Genomic DNA, 16916 nt, shown 5'->3' with positions numbered 1-16916 from the left:
GAGCATTTCTGGTGTTTATGATGTTTATGTACAGCAAATACGATTTACAGCTCCATTTTGTTAAAAAATGAGCAAGAACAAATGGACTTAAAACAAAACTAATCTGTGCTTTTGGCTGGAGACTCTACACGAATCCTAGTTCAAATAGCATTGAATAAGTTGAACACATAATATCTGGAACTGATTATATACCACAGGAAAAAAAATGAACTTCAAAATAAACTGTTCCTTCCAGTTGTTTTGACTTCTCACCCAACCTTTTTACTGACATAAATGTTTTAACAGATTAGATGGATGTCTGATGGATGTCAGTTTTACATGAGATTTGTCAATATGGGATTCAGATACCAACAAGTGCTTCAGTTTTTGCCTTGCTGACGTTTTCTCCTGTCCAAACCCAGGGTTCAGACACACAACCAAGGGGCAGAGTGATTCATTAGGGCCACTGTCCCCACGCTGCAGCTGCCAGAACTGCAGGAAGAGCCACAAAGCATTCACCAGCCTTGGACCACTGGTCTACAATATTGGACCAGAAGAGCTGCCAACCCAGGAAAAAAATCTCACAGGAGATGTCTGGGAGAGACATTCAAACAGGGAGAGGGGCAACATTCCTAAAACTGTTGATACACCTAAAACACACTGAAAGGAGCTCCCAAACTACCCAGAGCTCATGTTCCAACCAGTTGCTGTTCCTCACCTTCACTGTTGCTATCAAAGGTGGCAAATGTTTTGTCTGAGGAGATACCATTCCTGTTACATTCCGAGTTGTTCATCACATTTGCTGCGCTCAAAGAGGAGCTGATTGCTAGGATTAGGAGGCTTTAATTGAAAAACACATTCCTTATACAGGCTGATTTTCATACAAAGTGATTGCCACATGGAGAGAGGCAATTTTAAATACATTTCTGTGTATACACATTTATATATACAGTACTGGGTATGTAGTATTATGATTATAAAAAAGTATTGTGGAATTATATATGCATATAGCTAAGACACATACTCTTTCTATTCAAACCAGTGAGTCAGAACCCCTTCTACAGTCAGAATTGCAGGGAGGGCTGAAAATGCCCCAATGCAGAGCTTTGAGAACCTTTCCATTTTTCGGTAACCACTCATTCCTCAAACGTGGCAAAGTTTTCCAGGCTGGACACACTTCGTTAGAAATACTTGTGCTGAAACAGAGAGTTTTGATTTCTCACTTCACACCCTTGGATAAACTGTCAGCAGCTGCCAGCACCTTTGCCTCTGTCATGTCACACTGTAGGCAGCAGGCACTGGAAGTTCAGCTGCACCATGAAAATATTCTGGTAATACAGGACAGGGGGGAGCCAAGGACTTGTGTGTTAGCCCCCCACACAGCTCACCCTTGCCTTCTTCACTGACCTTGGGCAGCAATCACCTCTCCACTTTAAGATGGGGGATAATGCATATACCAGAGGTTTGTCCTGGCCTTAAGTAATCCATCTTTTCAAAGCACTTTGGGAGCTTTGCTTGATGAGTACAGACATTATAATGCTCCTCTGTGCTCCTGACATTCAATGGGAGTTTTACCCTCCACAGACACAGGGCTGAATCTGCTGGTGTTATTGGGGAACCTAGAAAATTAGTTTGCTTGGAATATTTAAATGCTGGCATTTGGGGAGAGGCTGGAGCAGGTACAAAGGCACAGTGCGTGCAGAGATACTCAGCACTCTTTCAGACTTGTTATGGAAGAAAAAGTAGAAATTTTTTATTAAAGATTAGGGAGAGACCTCACTGAGCCCTGCTGGTAAACATGCTCAGCTAGTGCCAGATTGTAAAAGAGACAGGAGAGGCCAGGAAAAGCTGTGACAGCAGAGGAAAACCAGAGACCAGACTGAGGAGGGAAGCTTACTACACGGTTTACTTTTGCTGTACTGAGTAACAGAGAAAGCCAGGAGGTGACTATGTGGCTATTGTCCCAGGGACTAAACTTAGGGCAAGGTCTTCTTAAGGATAAAGAATGTCAAAGCTAAAGCAGCTCAGGCACAGAAGTTAAGCAGCAGGGCATGGGGCAGGGATCCCCAAGCTGCTGCCTTCTTGCAAGTCTGTGGCAGAGAGCAACAGAGCTGATTTACCCACCCTGTCCTTGAAGCAGTTTCTCCCCAGGAAGCCAGGAACATCCAGCACTGAGCTTGGCTGTCATCGTGCTCCCAGTCCTAAAGTCTCACATGGGAAGCCACCCCAGCTCCTGATGGAGCTGAGATGCTAGATCTAAGAAACAAAATGGGCAACTCTCATAACAGTAAGGATTTGATCCTCATCTGCCTTAATGCAGTAGGAGCAGTGACAATATATAACTTCCATGTATAGCTTCTTCAGAGAAGGCTAATATTAACATCTTGCTCATACTCACTGGCCACACTGTGCCTCTTCTGTTGCTGCCAGATATCTCCATGGAATAAATCATATTGACTGTGTTTATTATAAGAACTAAGTGATCAGCTGTGAACTTTCTTTGACATAAATATTTTGCCATTAGCAGTGACAAATAGCAATGCTCATGTTGTAAAAGTAACATCGGATTTTTCCTCTCCATGGGGGCATTTACGCTGAGAGAAGTCAGAAGGAAATTGTGATGATCAGGATCAAGAGGAACTGGCAAAAGTAGAAATGTGATGGCAAAGACACTTATCCCACTGTGTAAAAACAGTTAAATAAAAAAATTGTTTTAAGAAATTAAAATAATTAATTCTTCTCTAACTCAGGACTGCCCTTGCCCACCGAACTGGACTCAGCAGCACCTGGCAGTGCTCTGTACCAGCACCTTGGGAGCTTTTCACCACACTGGACGTTCCTGTGTGGATCAGGCCCAGGTCTCTTCATCTGAATCCCATTATAGCTAAACCTCCACAGTTACAGCTGAACTAAACAGGGATTTTCCATTCTTGCAAGGTTTCCTACATTTTTGACTGGTGCTGTAGGCGCCTTAAGCCACGTCTGCTCACAGGCTGAGCAGGTTGGGAGAACACTGAGCAGCGAAGGGAATTAATTTCTCAGAGAGATTTTTCAAAGGTACAAATGAGAGCTGGTGCTTTAAAAATAGCATCAGCTATACTTCAATAGCACACATCCTCTAAGGAATTCAGCCTGAGCACATGGGCTTATCACTTCCCTCCTGAGGCAGGCAGGCAATCTCACCCAGGTGGGGATGCTCAGGGAGGGCCACAAGCTTCCTCCAGGCTCTCCTAGCAGAAACTTTCAGTTAAGTTAAAAATCCAGACATATGCCTACAAATTCATGTTTATGCACACTCTACTTCATGGACTGTATGGCAAGTACATCAAAAGAACTACCAGGTGTAAAAACTTTAAATTTCCTTGTATAAAATTCTTTAGAGACTACAGACCTGCAGGCTCAGATTGTAAAGTGCTGAACCCAAACCATTTTCAGGCAGGAAATTCCAGGCAGCAGCCTGGATGCAAGGGCTCTGCAGGGCTGCAGTAACTGGTCTGGGGGAAGGTCCATTTCTGAAGGGTGAGGATCCCACCTGCAGAGTTCAGAACAAGCTGGTTGCTGGCAGATGCAGGAAATAACATACAGGGTTGCACCAGGGCTGTGGGAGACTAAGAAGCCAATGCTATGCACTGCCTTGGGTGTCTCCCATGTTACAAGAACTCCATCAGGATTCTTTAGATCCAGGAAAGAATTACAGCCAGCTTGGCTGTAATTGCCAGCTTGGTTATGTTACTAGGGACTGGGGGGGTTCCTGCAAAAAACTCTGAGAGTTTAGGAAGGCTGTAACTCAGAGGAGTTCTGGGAACTAGCAGCGCAGCAACACATTGTGGGAAGGTCATTGGTGAGCAGAAGACATGTTGCAGGGAACTGAAAGTAGGAATTAGGGCTCCCCAGACAAAAGATTTGAGAATGACTGTGAGGGTAAATACTCAGAAAGGAGCTGGAGCATGAAAAGGGATTGATACAGAACAGCAATCATCTGTGTCCATGGGAGAGTGCTGTGCTAGAAACGCAGCAATAAGCTATAGACCAAAGTACAAAATCCCTGAAACCAGGGGAAAGCCTTTGGAATGAGACTCTGCTTTTGAGGATGTCTGAAGACAAGGGTTTACTTTGGATGAAGGGAAAAATTCTCCTATATATATAGCAGAAAAGCCAAGGCAGTAGCTGCGGCAGAAAAATGAATGTCAGAGATGCAAGCAAAATATGGGCAACCTGGTTTTAGCAGACAGTATTAACATCTGCCCAGTGATAGGAATCTCAGAGACAGACAGGACACAGCTAAGATGCGACCCTTGCAATCAGGGAGAGGAGTTTCCTCTGCTGAATGCTAAATTCAGGCAGGTTTAGACATGAATGAAAACTGCATGCCATAAGGGAGGGCCAGGAATAGAAAGCCCATGTGGGGGAAGAGCGCTCTAGATGGAGTGAATGCATCTCCAAGAGGCTTTATCATTCTTATTTTGTCACTACTATCAACAATAATAAGAGCTTACAGAGCAGCCTCCCCAATCCCTAAGCAATGCATCCAGAGATTAGCAGCAGAGAGCCGTGGGCAGCTCTAGAAAAGCTGTTCAACAAATGTATAGGCATGCATAATAAGATTACTGAATTGGAGTTGCATGTTTTCAAGGATAAATGCAATATGATAGCACTTATGGCAAAGACATAGTAGGAACTGGGGAAAGGCTAAGAAATACCCTGCCAGAATGGAGGGATTGCTGCAGCTGAGCTCCCAACAGGACAGGGACAAGTGGGAAATGGAGGCAGTGAGGAGGAGAGGAAGTGCACATCCTACTTGACATGCAGATATGCAGAGAAGCTTTTTGGAAAGTGGGTGATGTCATCGTGTTTTTCTCAGCCTTCAGGACAGCAAGAGAAAAATAGATGAAACCAGCACATGCAGAGGAGTCTGTAAGTCGACCAGACTTCCCCTCCTCAGCCCACCTCCCCTCTACCCCCATCATGCAACTCTAATTGCTCAAATATTGATCAGGGAAATAACTTGAAGGACTAAAAGAAGAAAGAATTCCTTTCCTATTAAGAGGCAGAAAGGGCAATGCTCTTGCAGAGCTGCTGGAAAGGTCAGGGTGATCAGAGGATTCCCAGGACTATGTAAATTAATTAAGATGTTGAGTTTGTCTTATTTGTTTATAGTGGCAAGCAAGCAACCACTGCAATCTGTGATTCTACAGGATACCAAGAAGTCCCAATGGAATTACAGTCTGAATGGTTCTCCCAAGGGGCACAAACATCTCACCAGGCAGGCAAGATACCCACAGATCCTAATGAGCTTGGTTAGTAAAAAACAACTGCTGCAGGGGGAACTTCTACTGGGGACATCCAGGGCTGCTGGCTGGGTTTTGGGCAAGAGAAACTGGCTGCCCAGGCTTAGCCTTGGTGAGGGAAAGGAAAATTAGGATTAAAAGCCCAAGGCAGAGTGCCGGAGAGCATCTAACCACTATTGCCCTAAGCAAGGACAAGTCCAGAGAAAAAGCAGCAATCCTGCTCAGCTTCTGGAGATCTGCTTTTCTTTCCCTAGGAAAGGAAAGCTACCAGACAACAAAAATAAAATAGCTACTCTAGAAAATACCTGCACCTCATCCTCATCTAGGGGAAATGCAGAAAGAAGTGAACACCAGAGTCTTCTATGGTTAAAAATAGATGATGCAAGTGCAAAGTACAGGAAGAATATTATTATTTTAAAAAAACAAACAAAAAAACCCAGCTACCAAACTATTCAGAGAGATTGGGAGAATGATAAAAATAAGCAGGAACATGCAAAAACAGTGATCACAGGAAGAGGAGGAGGCATAAAGACTGCAGTGAGTATCTCTCGGGGATAGACAGGCAAATACAGTGGCAGGAAGCAGGAGAAACTGATCCTTTAAAAGATCTTGTCAGTCTGGAGAGAGACAAATGAAGAGTTTTGGTAAGTAACTGCCTGTTAAATGTTTTTTCACTTGGTAGACTGCTCAAATTTGTGCAGAGTTTTCCCATTAGGCAAAATGAGTGCAGGGAGTATGGCACAGCAAATGCCTCACATTCAATGAGCTGTTGAAGAGAAATAATTTAGGTGCCTGTTGCATGGTCTGACCCTGGGGAAGAGCTGAGTGCTGCCCCATGGCTCTGCTGCACCTTGCACAAGGATGGCAAAGCTTCAGTTACAGCTGCAAGGGACCACAGCTTTATAGGAAGGGAGCAGACCTCCTTCTGCTGATGCTGGGGGGCAATGAGGCAGCAAGCCTGGGGCTTTAATAGCTGTCTGCTGCCTCATTGGAGAGATCTGGAGGATCTCCAAGGGTGAGTATGATAAAAACTAACACAGCTCTTTCCTGTCACAGACAGAGTGAAGCATCGCACATAAATAAGATGCTGCTTGCCATAAGGTGGCTAGTTTAAAAAGTATCATTTAAAAGATATGGGCAAGTCCACAGTGGATAAGAGAGAACAAAAATTAAGGTCTGGAGGATTCTTCATGTTATTTTAATGCTGTTTTCTACCCTGAGGTAGATCACATAATTAATTTGGAAAAACAAAAAATAAAAAACCACAAAACAAAACTCACAGTCTCAGTATAATCAAGAGAAGTTCTGCAGTAAGCTGCTATGGAGGAGTAGAGTTAAAATGTTAAAACAAACTATGCTGACACCCAGGAGTAAAGCCCTCCTTGCTGGTGACAGGAGTTAGTTAAATTTGAATGGAAAAAGCCTTTGCATCAAGTGGCACAAGTCTGAAGAAAATAAGCGAGAGCAGTCCACATTTTTGTAATGATTTTAGGTCCTTCAGTGACAGTCATTAAGCCTCAGATTGGTTTACTTTATTTCCTTCCTATAAGAACAGTTTGAGCTCCCAGACCTGGCAAAGCAGAGGGAGTCTGGCTACAGGAAAGGAGACAGAAGTTCCTGGAGGCCGCAGCATCAGCGCTTCCCTGAGCAGACAGCTGGGGAGAGCTGGCCAGGAGCTATCAGGCAGAGGCTCAGATTTCGAAAATGCAGCCTGAAAAAGAGCCTGGGCACAGCTGGTTAGGTCAGATAACAGGTCAGGCTGCCAAGTCCCTCTCCTTGTGTCCTTCCATCAAAAGTTGAAGACTGGATCCAGCCTATTCACTATGTGGAATGACTTCTCCTGAAGGTGATCAAAGCAAAGGACATACCCTGGCATGAGAGAAAAGCTATCCCCCAGCAGGGAGAAAATCGGATAAAGAATAGGCTTAGCAGCCTATCCCTGCCTGGTAAGCTAATTGTTCATCATGCCCATTTTCCTTGCTGCACTTGAAAGTAGTTGAAATCCATGTTTGAGAACTGCTGGAATACTTGAGGTCTGGCAAGACACAGTACCATTTTTGTTACAGTAACCAAGTCACAGAATGGTAGCTTCAAATGAGAAGGATAATAATACATTACCATACACTGTCAGTTAATCCAGAGCCTGCAATGCTGAATGCACTTACTCTGAGAATTTTCTCAGAAAATGAAGCTAGAGTGCATTTCATTTATAAATCACCAAAAGACACTTATTTGGCAAGAATGACCCCTGCTCATATACAATAAATCACGAGCATCAAAAGACTAATGGATTCTGAGTCAGTGCCACAGACAGCAAAGCCTGGGGCCTGTGGTTCAGGACTCCAGGACTGTGCCAAAGGAGCCTTATAAATGCATTCAGCACAGTGTCATCCGTGCCACTGGAGAGAAAGAGACGTTCTGAGCCTCCGTTTGTCATTAAAAAAGTGATAAACGGTTCAGCAGCCGACCATGTCTCTTTCTCCTGCTGCCAGAATGAGCTATTTAGCTCCACACTTCATAAAATCCCTTCCCCAAACTTTCACACACACTCTTGGTTCACAATGTGCAAAATTTCAATAAGAGAAAAGAGAGGGAAAGTCATGGTCTGTTTTCACAAGTAGCTCACCAGAGCCAGGCTCCCTAAGGGAAGGAGCTATGGTTTGCATTTGCAAGTGTACCCACAACAGGGAAGAGATAATAAAGAGGTACCTGTGGCCTCTCTTCCTGCTTCTTTGCCATACTGTAAGGATGCTGATACATAGAAAATTCAAGTTTTGGTCCTCACTGTTCAATCTCTTACGCTTTTCAGTTATTCATCCCACCGTTTTCAACCTCTCCCCCTTTCACTTTTGTCCCCATGGTTACTGAATCATTGTGTTCAGATATTTTCCTCCCTAAAGAATATGTGACTAACATGAGACAGCTAAATTATGGGAGCCAACTCTGACACTGGTTTCTCCTAACATGGATCTTAGATCTGTTGCACCAACTTCAGAGTAAGCAGCACTTTGACTATTGACAGAGACTGAGCTGCAGCAGTATTGCATGGGGAAACTTGAAAGAGGCTGGAATCAGGTAAAGGAAAAATTCAAGTGCTAGCTTTAGTGGACCCACAGCCTAAGAGCACATGATATAAATAACTAGATGTATTTTACCACAGCATTTTAAAGTAAGCATTAGGAGGGAAGGTATTATTTCCTGACTGGACCTGGGTCTGAGAATTCAAGTCAGGTTTGTCTTCTTAAAAGCCAGTTTCGTTAAGCAGCATGAGACATGTATGGTTTAGGCCAAAGGAAATTGCTATTACAAAATGCACCAAGACAGGCCACTGGGTAACACGTGCATGAACCTTCAGACACAGCAGTCAGTGTGTGCTGACCCAGAGTCAGCAGAGCAGCCTGGACTGTCCCAGGGAAGCTCAAACCAGATCCCTTCCAAACTACTAAAAAAAAAAAAAAAAAACACCTTGTTTGCATCCAGGAGACCTCTCCCCTTCACTCACATCATCCATTCAGCCACAAGTGCCCATATGCTAAACCAAGGCTAACAGGACAATACCTCATGGAAGCATCACCACAGTCATAAGCCAATACAGACAAGACTCAAGAAAAAAAATTGAAGATCTTACCTTGGCCGCTACAGAGGAGTTGGGCTTCTCCAGGAGGTCCCAGAGCTTTTTCCGCTTTTCAGCACAGCAAGTGTTATCAAATTCCTCCCCTTCCCTTTCCCTCAGTGTCTCAGCTTCTCTCTTCAGCTCCTCATTCATCTGCTCCTTCTTCTGGTGGTAGCGGGCCTGGCAGCAAGACTCCAGGTAGATCTCATCCACTCCCCAGTAGTCCAGCTCCTGGCTGAAGGACAAGGCGCACATCTCCTCCATCATGTGCAGCTTGCCAGTACGGTAGAAGTTCAAAATTGAGGTGAATGCCCCGGGATGCCTGTCGAAAAAGTACTCGTTCTCCTCCAGGTTGTAGTCATCACAGATCTCCATGAGGGAGTCGTGTGTGTTGCAGTCTCTGAGCTTACCCAGCCTGGTCCGTGGCAACCTGTCCAAGGTCCGCCAGAGAACCTCGTGGGCCAACCCCCCCACGTTGAGCTTGACCCTTCGGGAGCAGGCCTTGCTCCTGACGATCTCCGTGGGGTCCGGAGGCAAAGAGGTAGTAGAGCGAGATCCATGCTTATTCATCCCCAGAGGCATCGCTGGTCCCCCTCAGGCTGGACGCTCCAAGGTGCGGCGTGGGGCAGGGCGCTCAGGGGCCGGCTCTCCTCACCTCTCCTTCCCCTCCATGCCCCAGAGCTGCAAGAGAGGCCAGGCCGACCATGGGTCCCCGCCCGCTGACCCTCTCCGAGCCCCTGACCCCCCTCCCGGCCCGCGCTAATCTGTTGCGGGGGTGGCGGCTCTGTCCTCCCGCACGGTGCTGAACCGCGCTCCGCGTCCCTCGGCCGGACGGGCGGGCAGGCGCTGTCCGCGCCCGCGGTTCTGAAGGCCTCCCGCTACCACGTGCCGGTGCGGGAGCTGCCTCCGAGCTCCCCCGGGCGGCGGCCGGGTGACCCCCCACACACCCTTCGACTCTCCACGGGAGGGTCTCCTGAGCACCCCGGCCGAGGGACCTGTGGAGGCTGGGCACAGCCTCTGCTAGCAAAGGGCTGAGAACCGCTGCCTGGTACGGAGCTCTCTCCACCACCACTCAGCACTGCGTCCCAAAAGGCGCCGGGCCTCTAGCCAGAGGTGCGCTGGCACTTTGTCCCCCATTCCGGAGCACCGGCCCCGCCACCGCTCCCTCCCGCAGAGGGGTCCTGCCAGACCGCGGACGCTGGACCCCACAGGTGACCCACCCGGGATGACCCCGCTCCTGACGGTGGCTCCCGCCCTACCCAGCTGTGGAGTCTTCAGGGAGACGAGGAGGGTTTTTATAACTCCAGCCTTGCAAATTTCCCCGAGGAAAGAGCCGGGGAAGGGAAAAGGGGCTATTTCCAGCCACTCTAACGACGCACTCTACCTCTCTGGGCTGTCTAGAGACAGCCCCACACTCACTCCACGCCGACCCTGAGTAACAAAGAAACCAACGAAAATCGGAATAAGGAAAAAAACCCGAGCCTTCCTTGCGAAGCAGGGTGGCTTCTGACAGCCCTGAGCACTGTTGCTTACACAAGATGGCACGAAGAGAAACCCCGGCGCAGAAAGGAACGTCTCCTTCGTGCCCAGCCAGCACAGCTCCGGGGACTCTGCCCCTCTGCCCGCCAATCCAGGACCCCCCAGCCCCAAAACCTAAGTACCCCCGGCCGCCTCCAGGCCGCCGCTGCAGCACACGAGGAAAGGTTCCCCTCCCTCGACCGGAGCCCGGCCCGCACCTACCTCCTCCTGCGGGCTCCCAGCGAGGCGGTGCGGGGCTGTGCGGAGCCGAGGGCGGCTACATCCTGCGGCGGGGCGGGCAGCAGGGGCAGCCCCGCTCGCATCCCCCCGCGGGCTGTCTCAAGGCGGAGGGATGGCGGCCGCGCTGCCGGTGTCCACGGAGCCCGGGGGGAGGGGAATGGAAAGGAGGTAAATCGGATCCCGCGGCAGGAAGCTTTCCAAGGCCTTCGCGCGGCTGCGGTTCCTCACTCCTGCCCACAGTCAACGCCGAAGCCGCATCTGCCCCCGCCCCCCAGCCCTCTCTCCGTGCAGACACAAAGGGAAAGCTCCGGTACTTCCTTCTGCTGCCTGGGAACGGAGATCAACAAGTCTAGTCTGAACCTCCAGCTTTTCCCTGCAATTCTGTCTCGGAGTTGTGTGGAGTGGATTGGAAGTTGGGGGTGGAAGAGAGGAAGGGAGCTCCACCGTGAGCTGGGATGCAGCATTGCAGGGAAGGTTAACCCTTTCCTGGCCGGGCCCAGCAGCCCCCGGGATGATGTGTGGCGGGGTAGGCGCCTGGAACAGACCCAGCATCGGGGGGAGAGCCGCAGCACCCCTCCTTAAGAGGATGGGGCTGTTCCCACCATCTCTCAGCTCCCGGTGGTATCATCCATGAAAATAGGAGCGGGGATTGGTGCCAGGAGAAAAATGATGAGCAGAGAGCGCCGAGAAACCCAGCAGGGGCCCTATTGATTCCCAGGATCTGCCGCTGAGCCCAGGAGCAGCTGAGCTCACTGAGGCAAAGCATCACTGTACCAGGAGGGAACTGGGCTCTCGGCCTCACCCTGGCAGCCCCTCATCAAAAGAAAGAGACTGCCCTCAGGATGGGTGCAGATACCCTGGCAGATACAGATGGGAGGAATATCTGCTGATGATTTGGACTATAAATATAACAAAAAGGAGCATTTACTAACCTGAAATAACAGCAGAAGTGGAGAAAAGTGTAACTTGCCCAGGCAACGACATTCAAAGGATCCCTCTGCCAGTCTATCCTCCTTCCCTTCCTCTTTCACCACCAGAAGGGGAAATAGACCCCACCTGTAGCTCCATTAGCACCACTTAATGGGTAGGTTTGCACCCAGTTCACCTGCTTAGGCTGGTATACCAGAGGTGCCAAGTCATACTCCTGAGCCTTTCCTCCTCTTACATTACTCTCAGGGCTGCTTTTCCACATTTTCAATGCTTCTCTCCCACCTGTCTCCCACTGCCCAGCATACACAATGTTATGCTGCTATCTTTGGTGTTTGAACATCCATGTTTTCCTTAGTGAGGGCTTTTCTGAGATCCCAAGCAGTGTTTTTGTGGCCAGACCTTTCCCTACCCAATACCTCCCAAACTGTGTATCACTTGTATATCTCAGGATTTCTTAGGTGTAGATTACTATCTTCCTTGTACACATGAGGAAATAAAGCTACAGAAAAGCAAAATCAGTAAGAGGAGAGGTGAAAGGAAAAACTGGAAATAAAACCTGTTGACAAGTTTAATCTCAGCACAGTGCCCCTCTGCTGCTGTTGCTCTCCATACCCCACAAAACCTCCAGGCAGTATTTAGAGCACTCTAGTTCTCTTCTTTCTATCTTGTCACTTCACCTCCAGACACTAGTCTTACAACAGAGATCAAAATATTTGATCAGGGCTGGGAAGCTAAATCTGTTAATGATTATAAAGTGCTTTGAAACTTCCAGCTGGCAGGTGCTGTAGGAGAGCAAGTTATTTGTTTGTTACTACTGGCATCCAGGGAACATTATCTCCCCTTGTGACAAATGCAGGCTGCTCGTCTGCAGGAAGAGGATGCTGGGAGGGAAAATGCCAAGTTGCCTAATGCAGGAAGATGCATCAAATTCAATGCAATTATATCTCTGGGAGAGAGGCAACCTGGGGTTGTTAGCAGGGCATTTGTATCTCCCTGCATCACTCTTGCTACCCTATGTCATTTAAGTGTTCTGCCAAGAGGCTGGAGAACCAGCTGTAGAGAGGGCAATAGGAAGGGGCAGCATGGAAGCACAGACTCCTCCACTGCTGCATGCTCCCCCTTCCAGCCACACCATCCTGCCAGCCCTGGAAAATCATACTCAGCTCTCAGGTAGAAACTCCAAGAGGGAGCCCTGCCCAGGACAGATCATCCACCTATCTGGGGTGACTACGAGTTTGGGGAGAGCAGAGGACATTTCCAGCCCCAGGACTTCTGTTCTGAGCATCATCTCTTGTCCAGCAATGGAGAGTGTGTCAGCAAATGACAGTGCAGGTCTGAGGATGAAGAACTGTGCAGCCTGCTCGCTCTTCTCCAAGGTTATCTGACCCACTCTTGCTCTGGATTTTCCTAACAGCTGGTATTTTTATACCCTGAGCTTCTGCAAACTTAAACTATGGCTTATTATTTCCAGAGCCTATGGAGCCAGCCAAAGTTATGGATACAGCCCATGCTCCTGTCCATGTGCTACAGCAGTTATTGACCAGGAAACCCCAAGCTTAAACCCCAAGCACTTTGGAGGAAATGTGCAGAATATGGCAAATATATGTTCCTCTGGGCTTGCAGGCAGTAGTATAAACACATTCACTCACCAGGCAGAAAAGGTCTGTGTGACAGTGTTAGCTGAGCTACAACATGGCAGGGAAATAGGCTGAACCCAAACACAGAAATATCCCTCTGCTGATCTGCAGTGACTCCTCTGCCTGCATAAGAAAAAGCATCATATTTCACAAACACCCGTGCCCGGGCAACAGTCTGGCATCTCCAAAAGAGGAGCCTGATTTACATCATTTTATTGGTCACAGAAAAAGGGCTGTGAGTAAAGAGAGGCCCCTGGCCCATAACCAAGGGTTCAGCCCCATCACAGCAATGGTATGTGGAACAATGGGTTTCCAGCAGAGATGGGCACAGCAACTTTGGTGGCCCAAGACTTTTGGCTGGTTCCTGATGCTGAGGGGATGCTGGGTTTCATCTAAAAATGAGCTATAAGATGTGCCAGTAACCCACATTGTTCCTGCAGCCCAAGGGCCTTGTACTTGTCCTTGTGAGTGAGGAAGACAATCATACCCAGTGAGCTGTCTGCGTTACAGTGTTTCCTATTGTGTCTCTTTAAAGATTCCTTTCGTTTCCAGGGATTTTCCTTCCAACCTAGAAACATTTTAGGTACGACGGAGATTTTCTTTTATAGTCTGAAATCCCTTCCCTTAAATGGGAAAACAAATTATCGGGTTTCTTGGCAGAGGTCTGTAACAAGAGTTGAAAAGTGCAAAAAAACTGAGCTACATAGTGCAGAGTGATTTGTGCTACTGAGAGCCCAGGAGTGTGGAAATGCTGGAATGCCAGGAAAAAACACTGGAAGCGAACAGCAAAGTACAATCCAAAAATGACCCTTAAAGAGACAAGGCTCTCCTCAAAAAGCCCAGGCAGAGCTTGGATGGCAATGTCAGCAGCAGCACGGCTCCATCATCCCCTTTCTCCTTTGCTGAGAGCCCCTTTGGAGGAGCCCAGCTGTAGCTGCCACCCCACACTGCAGTGCTGGACAGGCTCTGTGTGCAAGGGAGAAGCCTTGGTAGCCACAGCTGGCTACACGTGCCCCTGACCTGTCACCCTTGCAGGCCCTACCTTTCATTTTTTCTTTCTATCAACCCAGCTCCTCCTCTCACCATGGTAAAAGAAAACCTTCCCCAAACTTTATTCATAAGTCCATAACAGCTTGTTGTCCAGACAGCAGGGTCTGACTTCTGCCATGTTCTCTGGGTCCTCAGACAACTGAAGGATCTGGGAGGCCTATCTTCTGGAGTGGATAGCTGCAAAAACGGGAGATGAAGGGAGGAAGGGCTGAGAGATTTCAGCAAGGATCAGAGAGCAAACGTCCCTTGGCATAGGGCAAAGTCTCCGAAGAACAGGAAGGCAGGGGAGGACAGCAGCCCCTGGGGACCCTGTCCTGCAACAAGCTGAAGTTCTCAGCTTAGCTAGACATTTCAGACACACTTTGAAACCCCAGAAGTGCCCGAAGTCCTGTTTTAGGCAGGCTTCCCCCCTCCTGCTGCCTGGAGGAGGGGCAGAGGGAGCTGCCTGGCATGGATCTGCCAGGTGCTTGGTCAGCCCTGGGCTCTGTTTGGCCTCAGGAAGAGGGCAGAGAGGACATCAGTGCAAATGGGTTATCAGAGAAGCTCCTGGTCAGGTTCCCACAAAGTGTGTACCAAACCACCCCTTCAGCTCCAGCTCACTGCCCTCCCCAGGATGTGCATTTCCTCCTGAGCATCTATTAAATCTCCTTTTGGTGCCCACTGACCATGAGCACACACCTCACAGCTCCTCTTCTCCACCTGACCCACCTTTCCTCTCATCTGGGGGGAAGCACCAACCTATTCCCTAAGTACCTCCAGGCTGTGTCTGTCTGCTCACATTGGGTTTGAGACCAAACACAATTGATTCAGGGAGGAAAAATACATGAGCTCTTCTGCTGGCTGAGGAATAAAAAAACCTCCAAGGAGGCAGTTTGTCCCTGCCATTCACCTGCTAGGAAATTCACAAATCAACTTGAGAAATTTATTTTCTCCCACCTGTCAGTAATATTGGCCAAATCCTTAGCTTGCACCTGAGGGGCTGCAGGTGTAGTGGGGCAGCTGCTGACACAGGCAGCAAGATGAAGGCCCAGCTCTGAGCAGAAAACATAAATACATAACAGGAACTACACAAATGTTGGTAATTTGCCACCAGCCCCCTGCACCACACACAAGCCTCTCTGATTTCAGAGTAGGAAAAGTCAGGTCCCTTCCCTAAACAGCTTCCACCTAAGCTTGGGCACATGGTTTCTTGACATGGGGAAGTGGCAGCAGGCAGCTGTGACCCGAGTGATGTTTCTAGGAATCACTCCTGCCTCTGCCCCCCTCAACCCCAGCCACCCCATTTCCACCCCTCACTTCTCTTGCCTCTAACAATGTTCTCTACATTTGTGCCTCTAACAGGCTGAGGGCTCAGCCTTAGAGGCACAGCAAACACCCAGTTCAGCCAACAGATAAAATCTACTTTGAGGTCTAATGCTGGAAAAACGACATCACTTGAATGTCCTGAAGCACTTGGAGTTTTCTCAAGCTAATGAGGATAGGAATTGCTCTGCTCTTGCATATCCAGATCCTAAAAGGACTCTGCAGTCAGAGAGCAATTTCAGATGGTTTCTGGGAGGAAAGCACCATTATATCTCCTCTCAGACCAAGGGAAATTGAGACCAAGAAGGATTAAAGTGACCTGCCAAAAGCTGCAAGGGGTGAGAGATGAATGGGCAGCTAAATGTACTTTAAATCTTACGAGATGTCCTTGAGTGATTCCTACAGAGATTGTTTGCCTTGCTCCTGTTATTGCAGATAACAGGGAGCCCATTTGACAGAGTTTCCTGCCACCTGGGACAGATTTTATGAGTCGTGCATTTTGGTGAGAATAAGGCTGATGGGGATATCAAACAGCTTAAGTTTTCTGTTGCTCCAATTTTATGAGGAACTGGCAGAAAACAGGATTTGAAAAAGCTTGCATGAATGCAGCCCATCTTGGCCATTCCCTGATCTCAGTTGCCCTAAGCCTTCAGGGAACACTCTTCCTCCCTCTCTAATTTGGGCCATTCAACAAGAGGAAAATCTAGAGCTGCTTTGGGGTGAGGAAGCCTCATGCTGAGAAGTGACATGCGGGAGGGGGTGGTGAGGTGTGTGTGTGTCGAATCTAATTTCAAGAAGCTGTTCAATATTATTTCTAATACTGGGGCAGCCCAGTTCCCTGGAGGAAGGTCCTGCAGGAAAGACTGGGCTTCTTGTACTACCAATGGGGTTGTCTCCTTGGAGTGAGGAGAGCTTTGATTTCAGGGACATCCAGTCCCAGCTGCAGGAGTGCCATCAGTCATCCCTGGAAAGGGTCACTTTCAGCCTTTCTTGCACTCTTTTGCATCTGTAATTTGTTTTTAATAACATACATTTTAATTTGCAGGATTATGAAGATCATTTTTAAGCAGCTTATTGAACACTTTGTTCTCCTTCCTTGTTTTTCCCAGAAGTATTTATGGGTGATGCAGGAGGCTGCAATAAGCCATTCTTGAAGGCTGTCTCAGATTAAACTTTTTCCCACATGGGACAGCACCACTCCCCATGAATTTTAATAAGCTCTTCTAAACATGCCCTTTTCTCTTTATGCATGAGTTCTGCAGGGGAATAAAACCCAGCACCAACTAACCAAAAGGAACAAATTGGATGTAATCATACAAAATGAAAACATTGCAATAACCTACCAAAAGTGCATCTCTG

At 48.0% G+C, this 16916-nt stretch overlaps 1 protein-coding gene across 1 annotated transcript in view; it reads right to left on the bottom strand.

The window, feature by feature from the left end:
* The window catches only part of KCNB1 (potassium voltage-gated channel subfamily B member 1), a 115074-nt gene extending 104311 nt beyond the window's left edge, over positions 1-10763 (bottom strand). The window contains exons 1-2 of the mRNA XM_030463356.1: positions 10621-10763; positions 8896-9561 (exon numbers count right to left, since the gene is read on the bottom strand). Of these exons, the coding sequence (XP_030319216.1) occupies positions 8896-9462 (567 nt within the window). The 5' untranslated portion in view covers positions 9463-9561; positions 10621-10763. The remainder of the gene's footprint in view (positions 1-8895; positions 9562-10620) is intronic.
* Positions 10764-16916: the final 6153 nt, after the last annotated feature.

The sequence above is a fragment of the Calypte anna genome, chromosome 20, assembly GCF_003957555.1.
Source record: "Calypte anna isolate BGI_N300 chromosome 20, bCalAnn1_v1.p, whole genome shotgun sequence".
Classification (NCBI taxonomy): Eukaryota; Metazoa; Chordata; class Aves; order Apodiformes; family Trochilidae; genus Calypte; species Calypte anna.
Note: the sequence above shows the minus strand (reverse complement) of the source record. Positions and strands in the feature narration are given on the sequence as shown.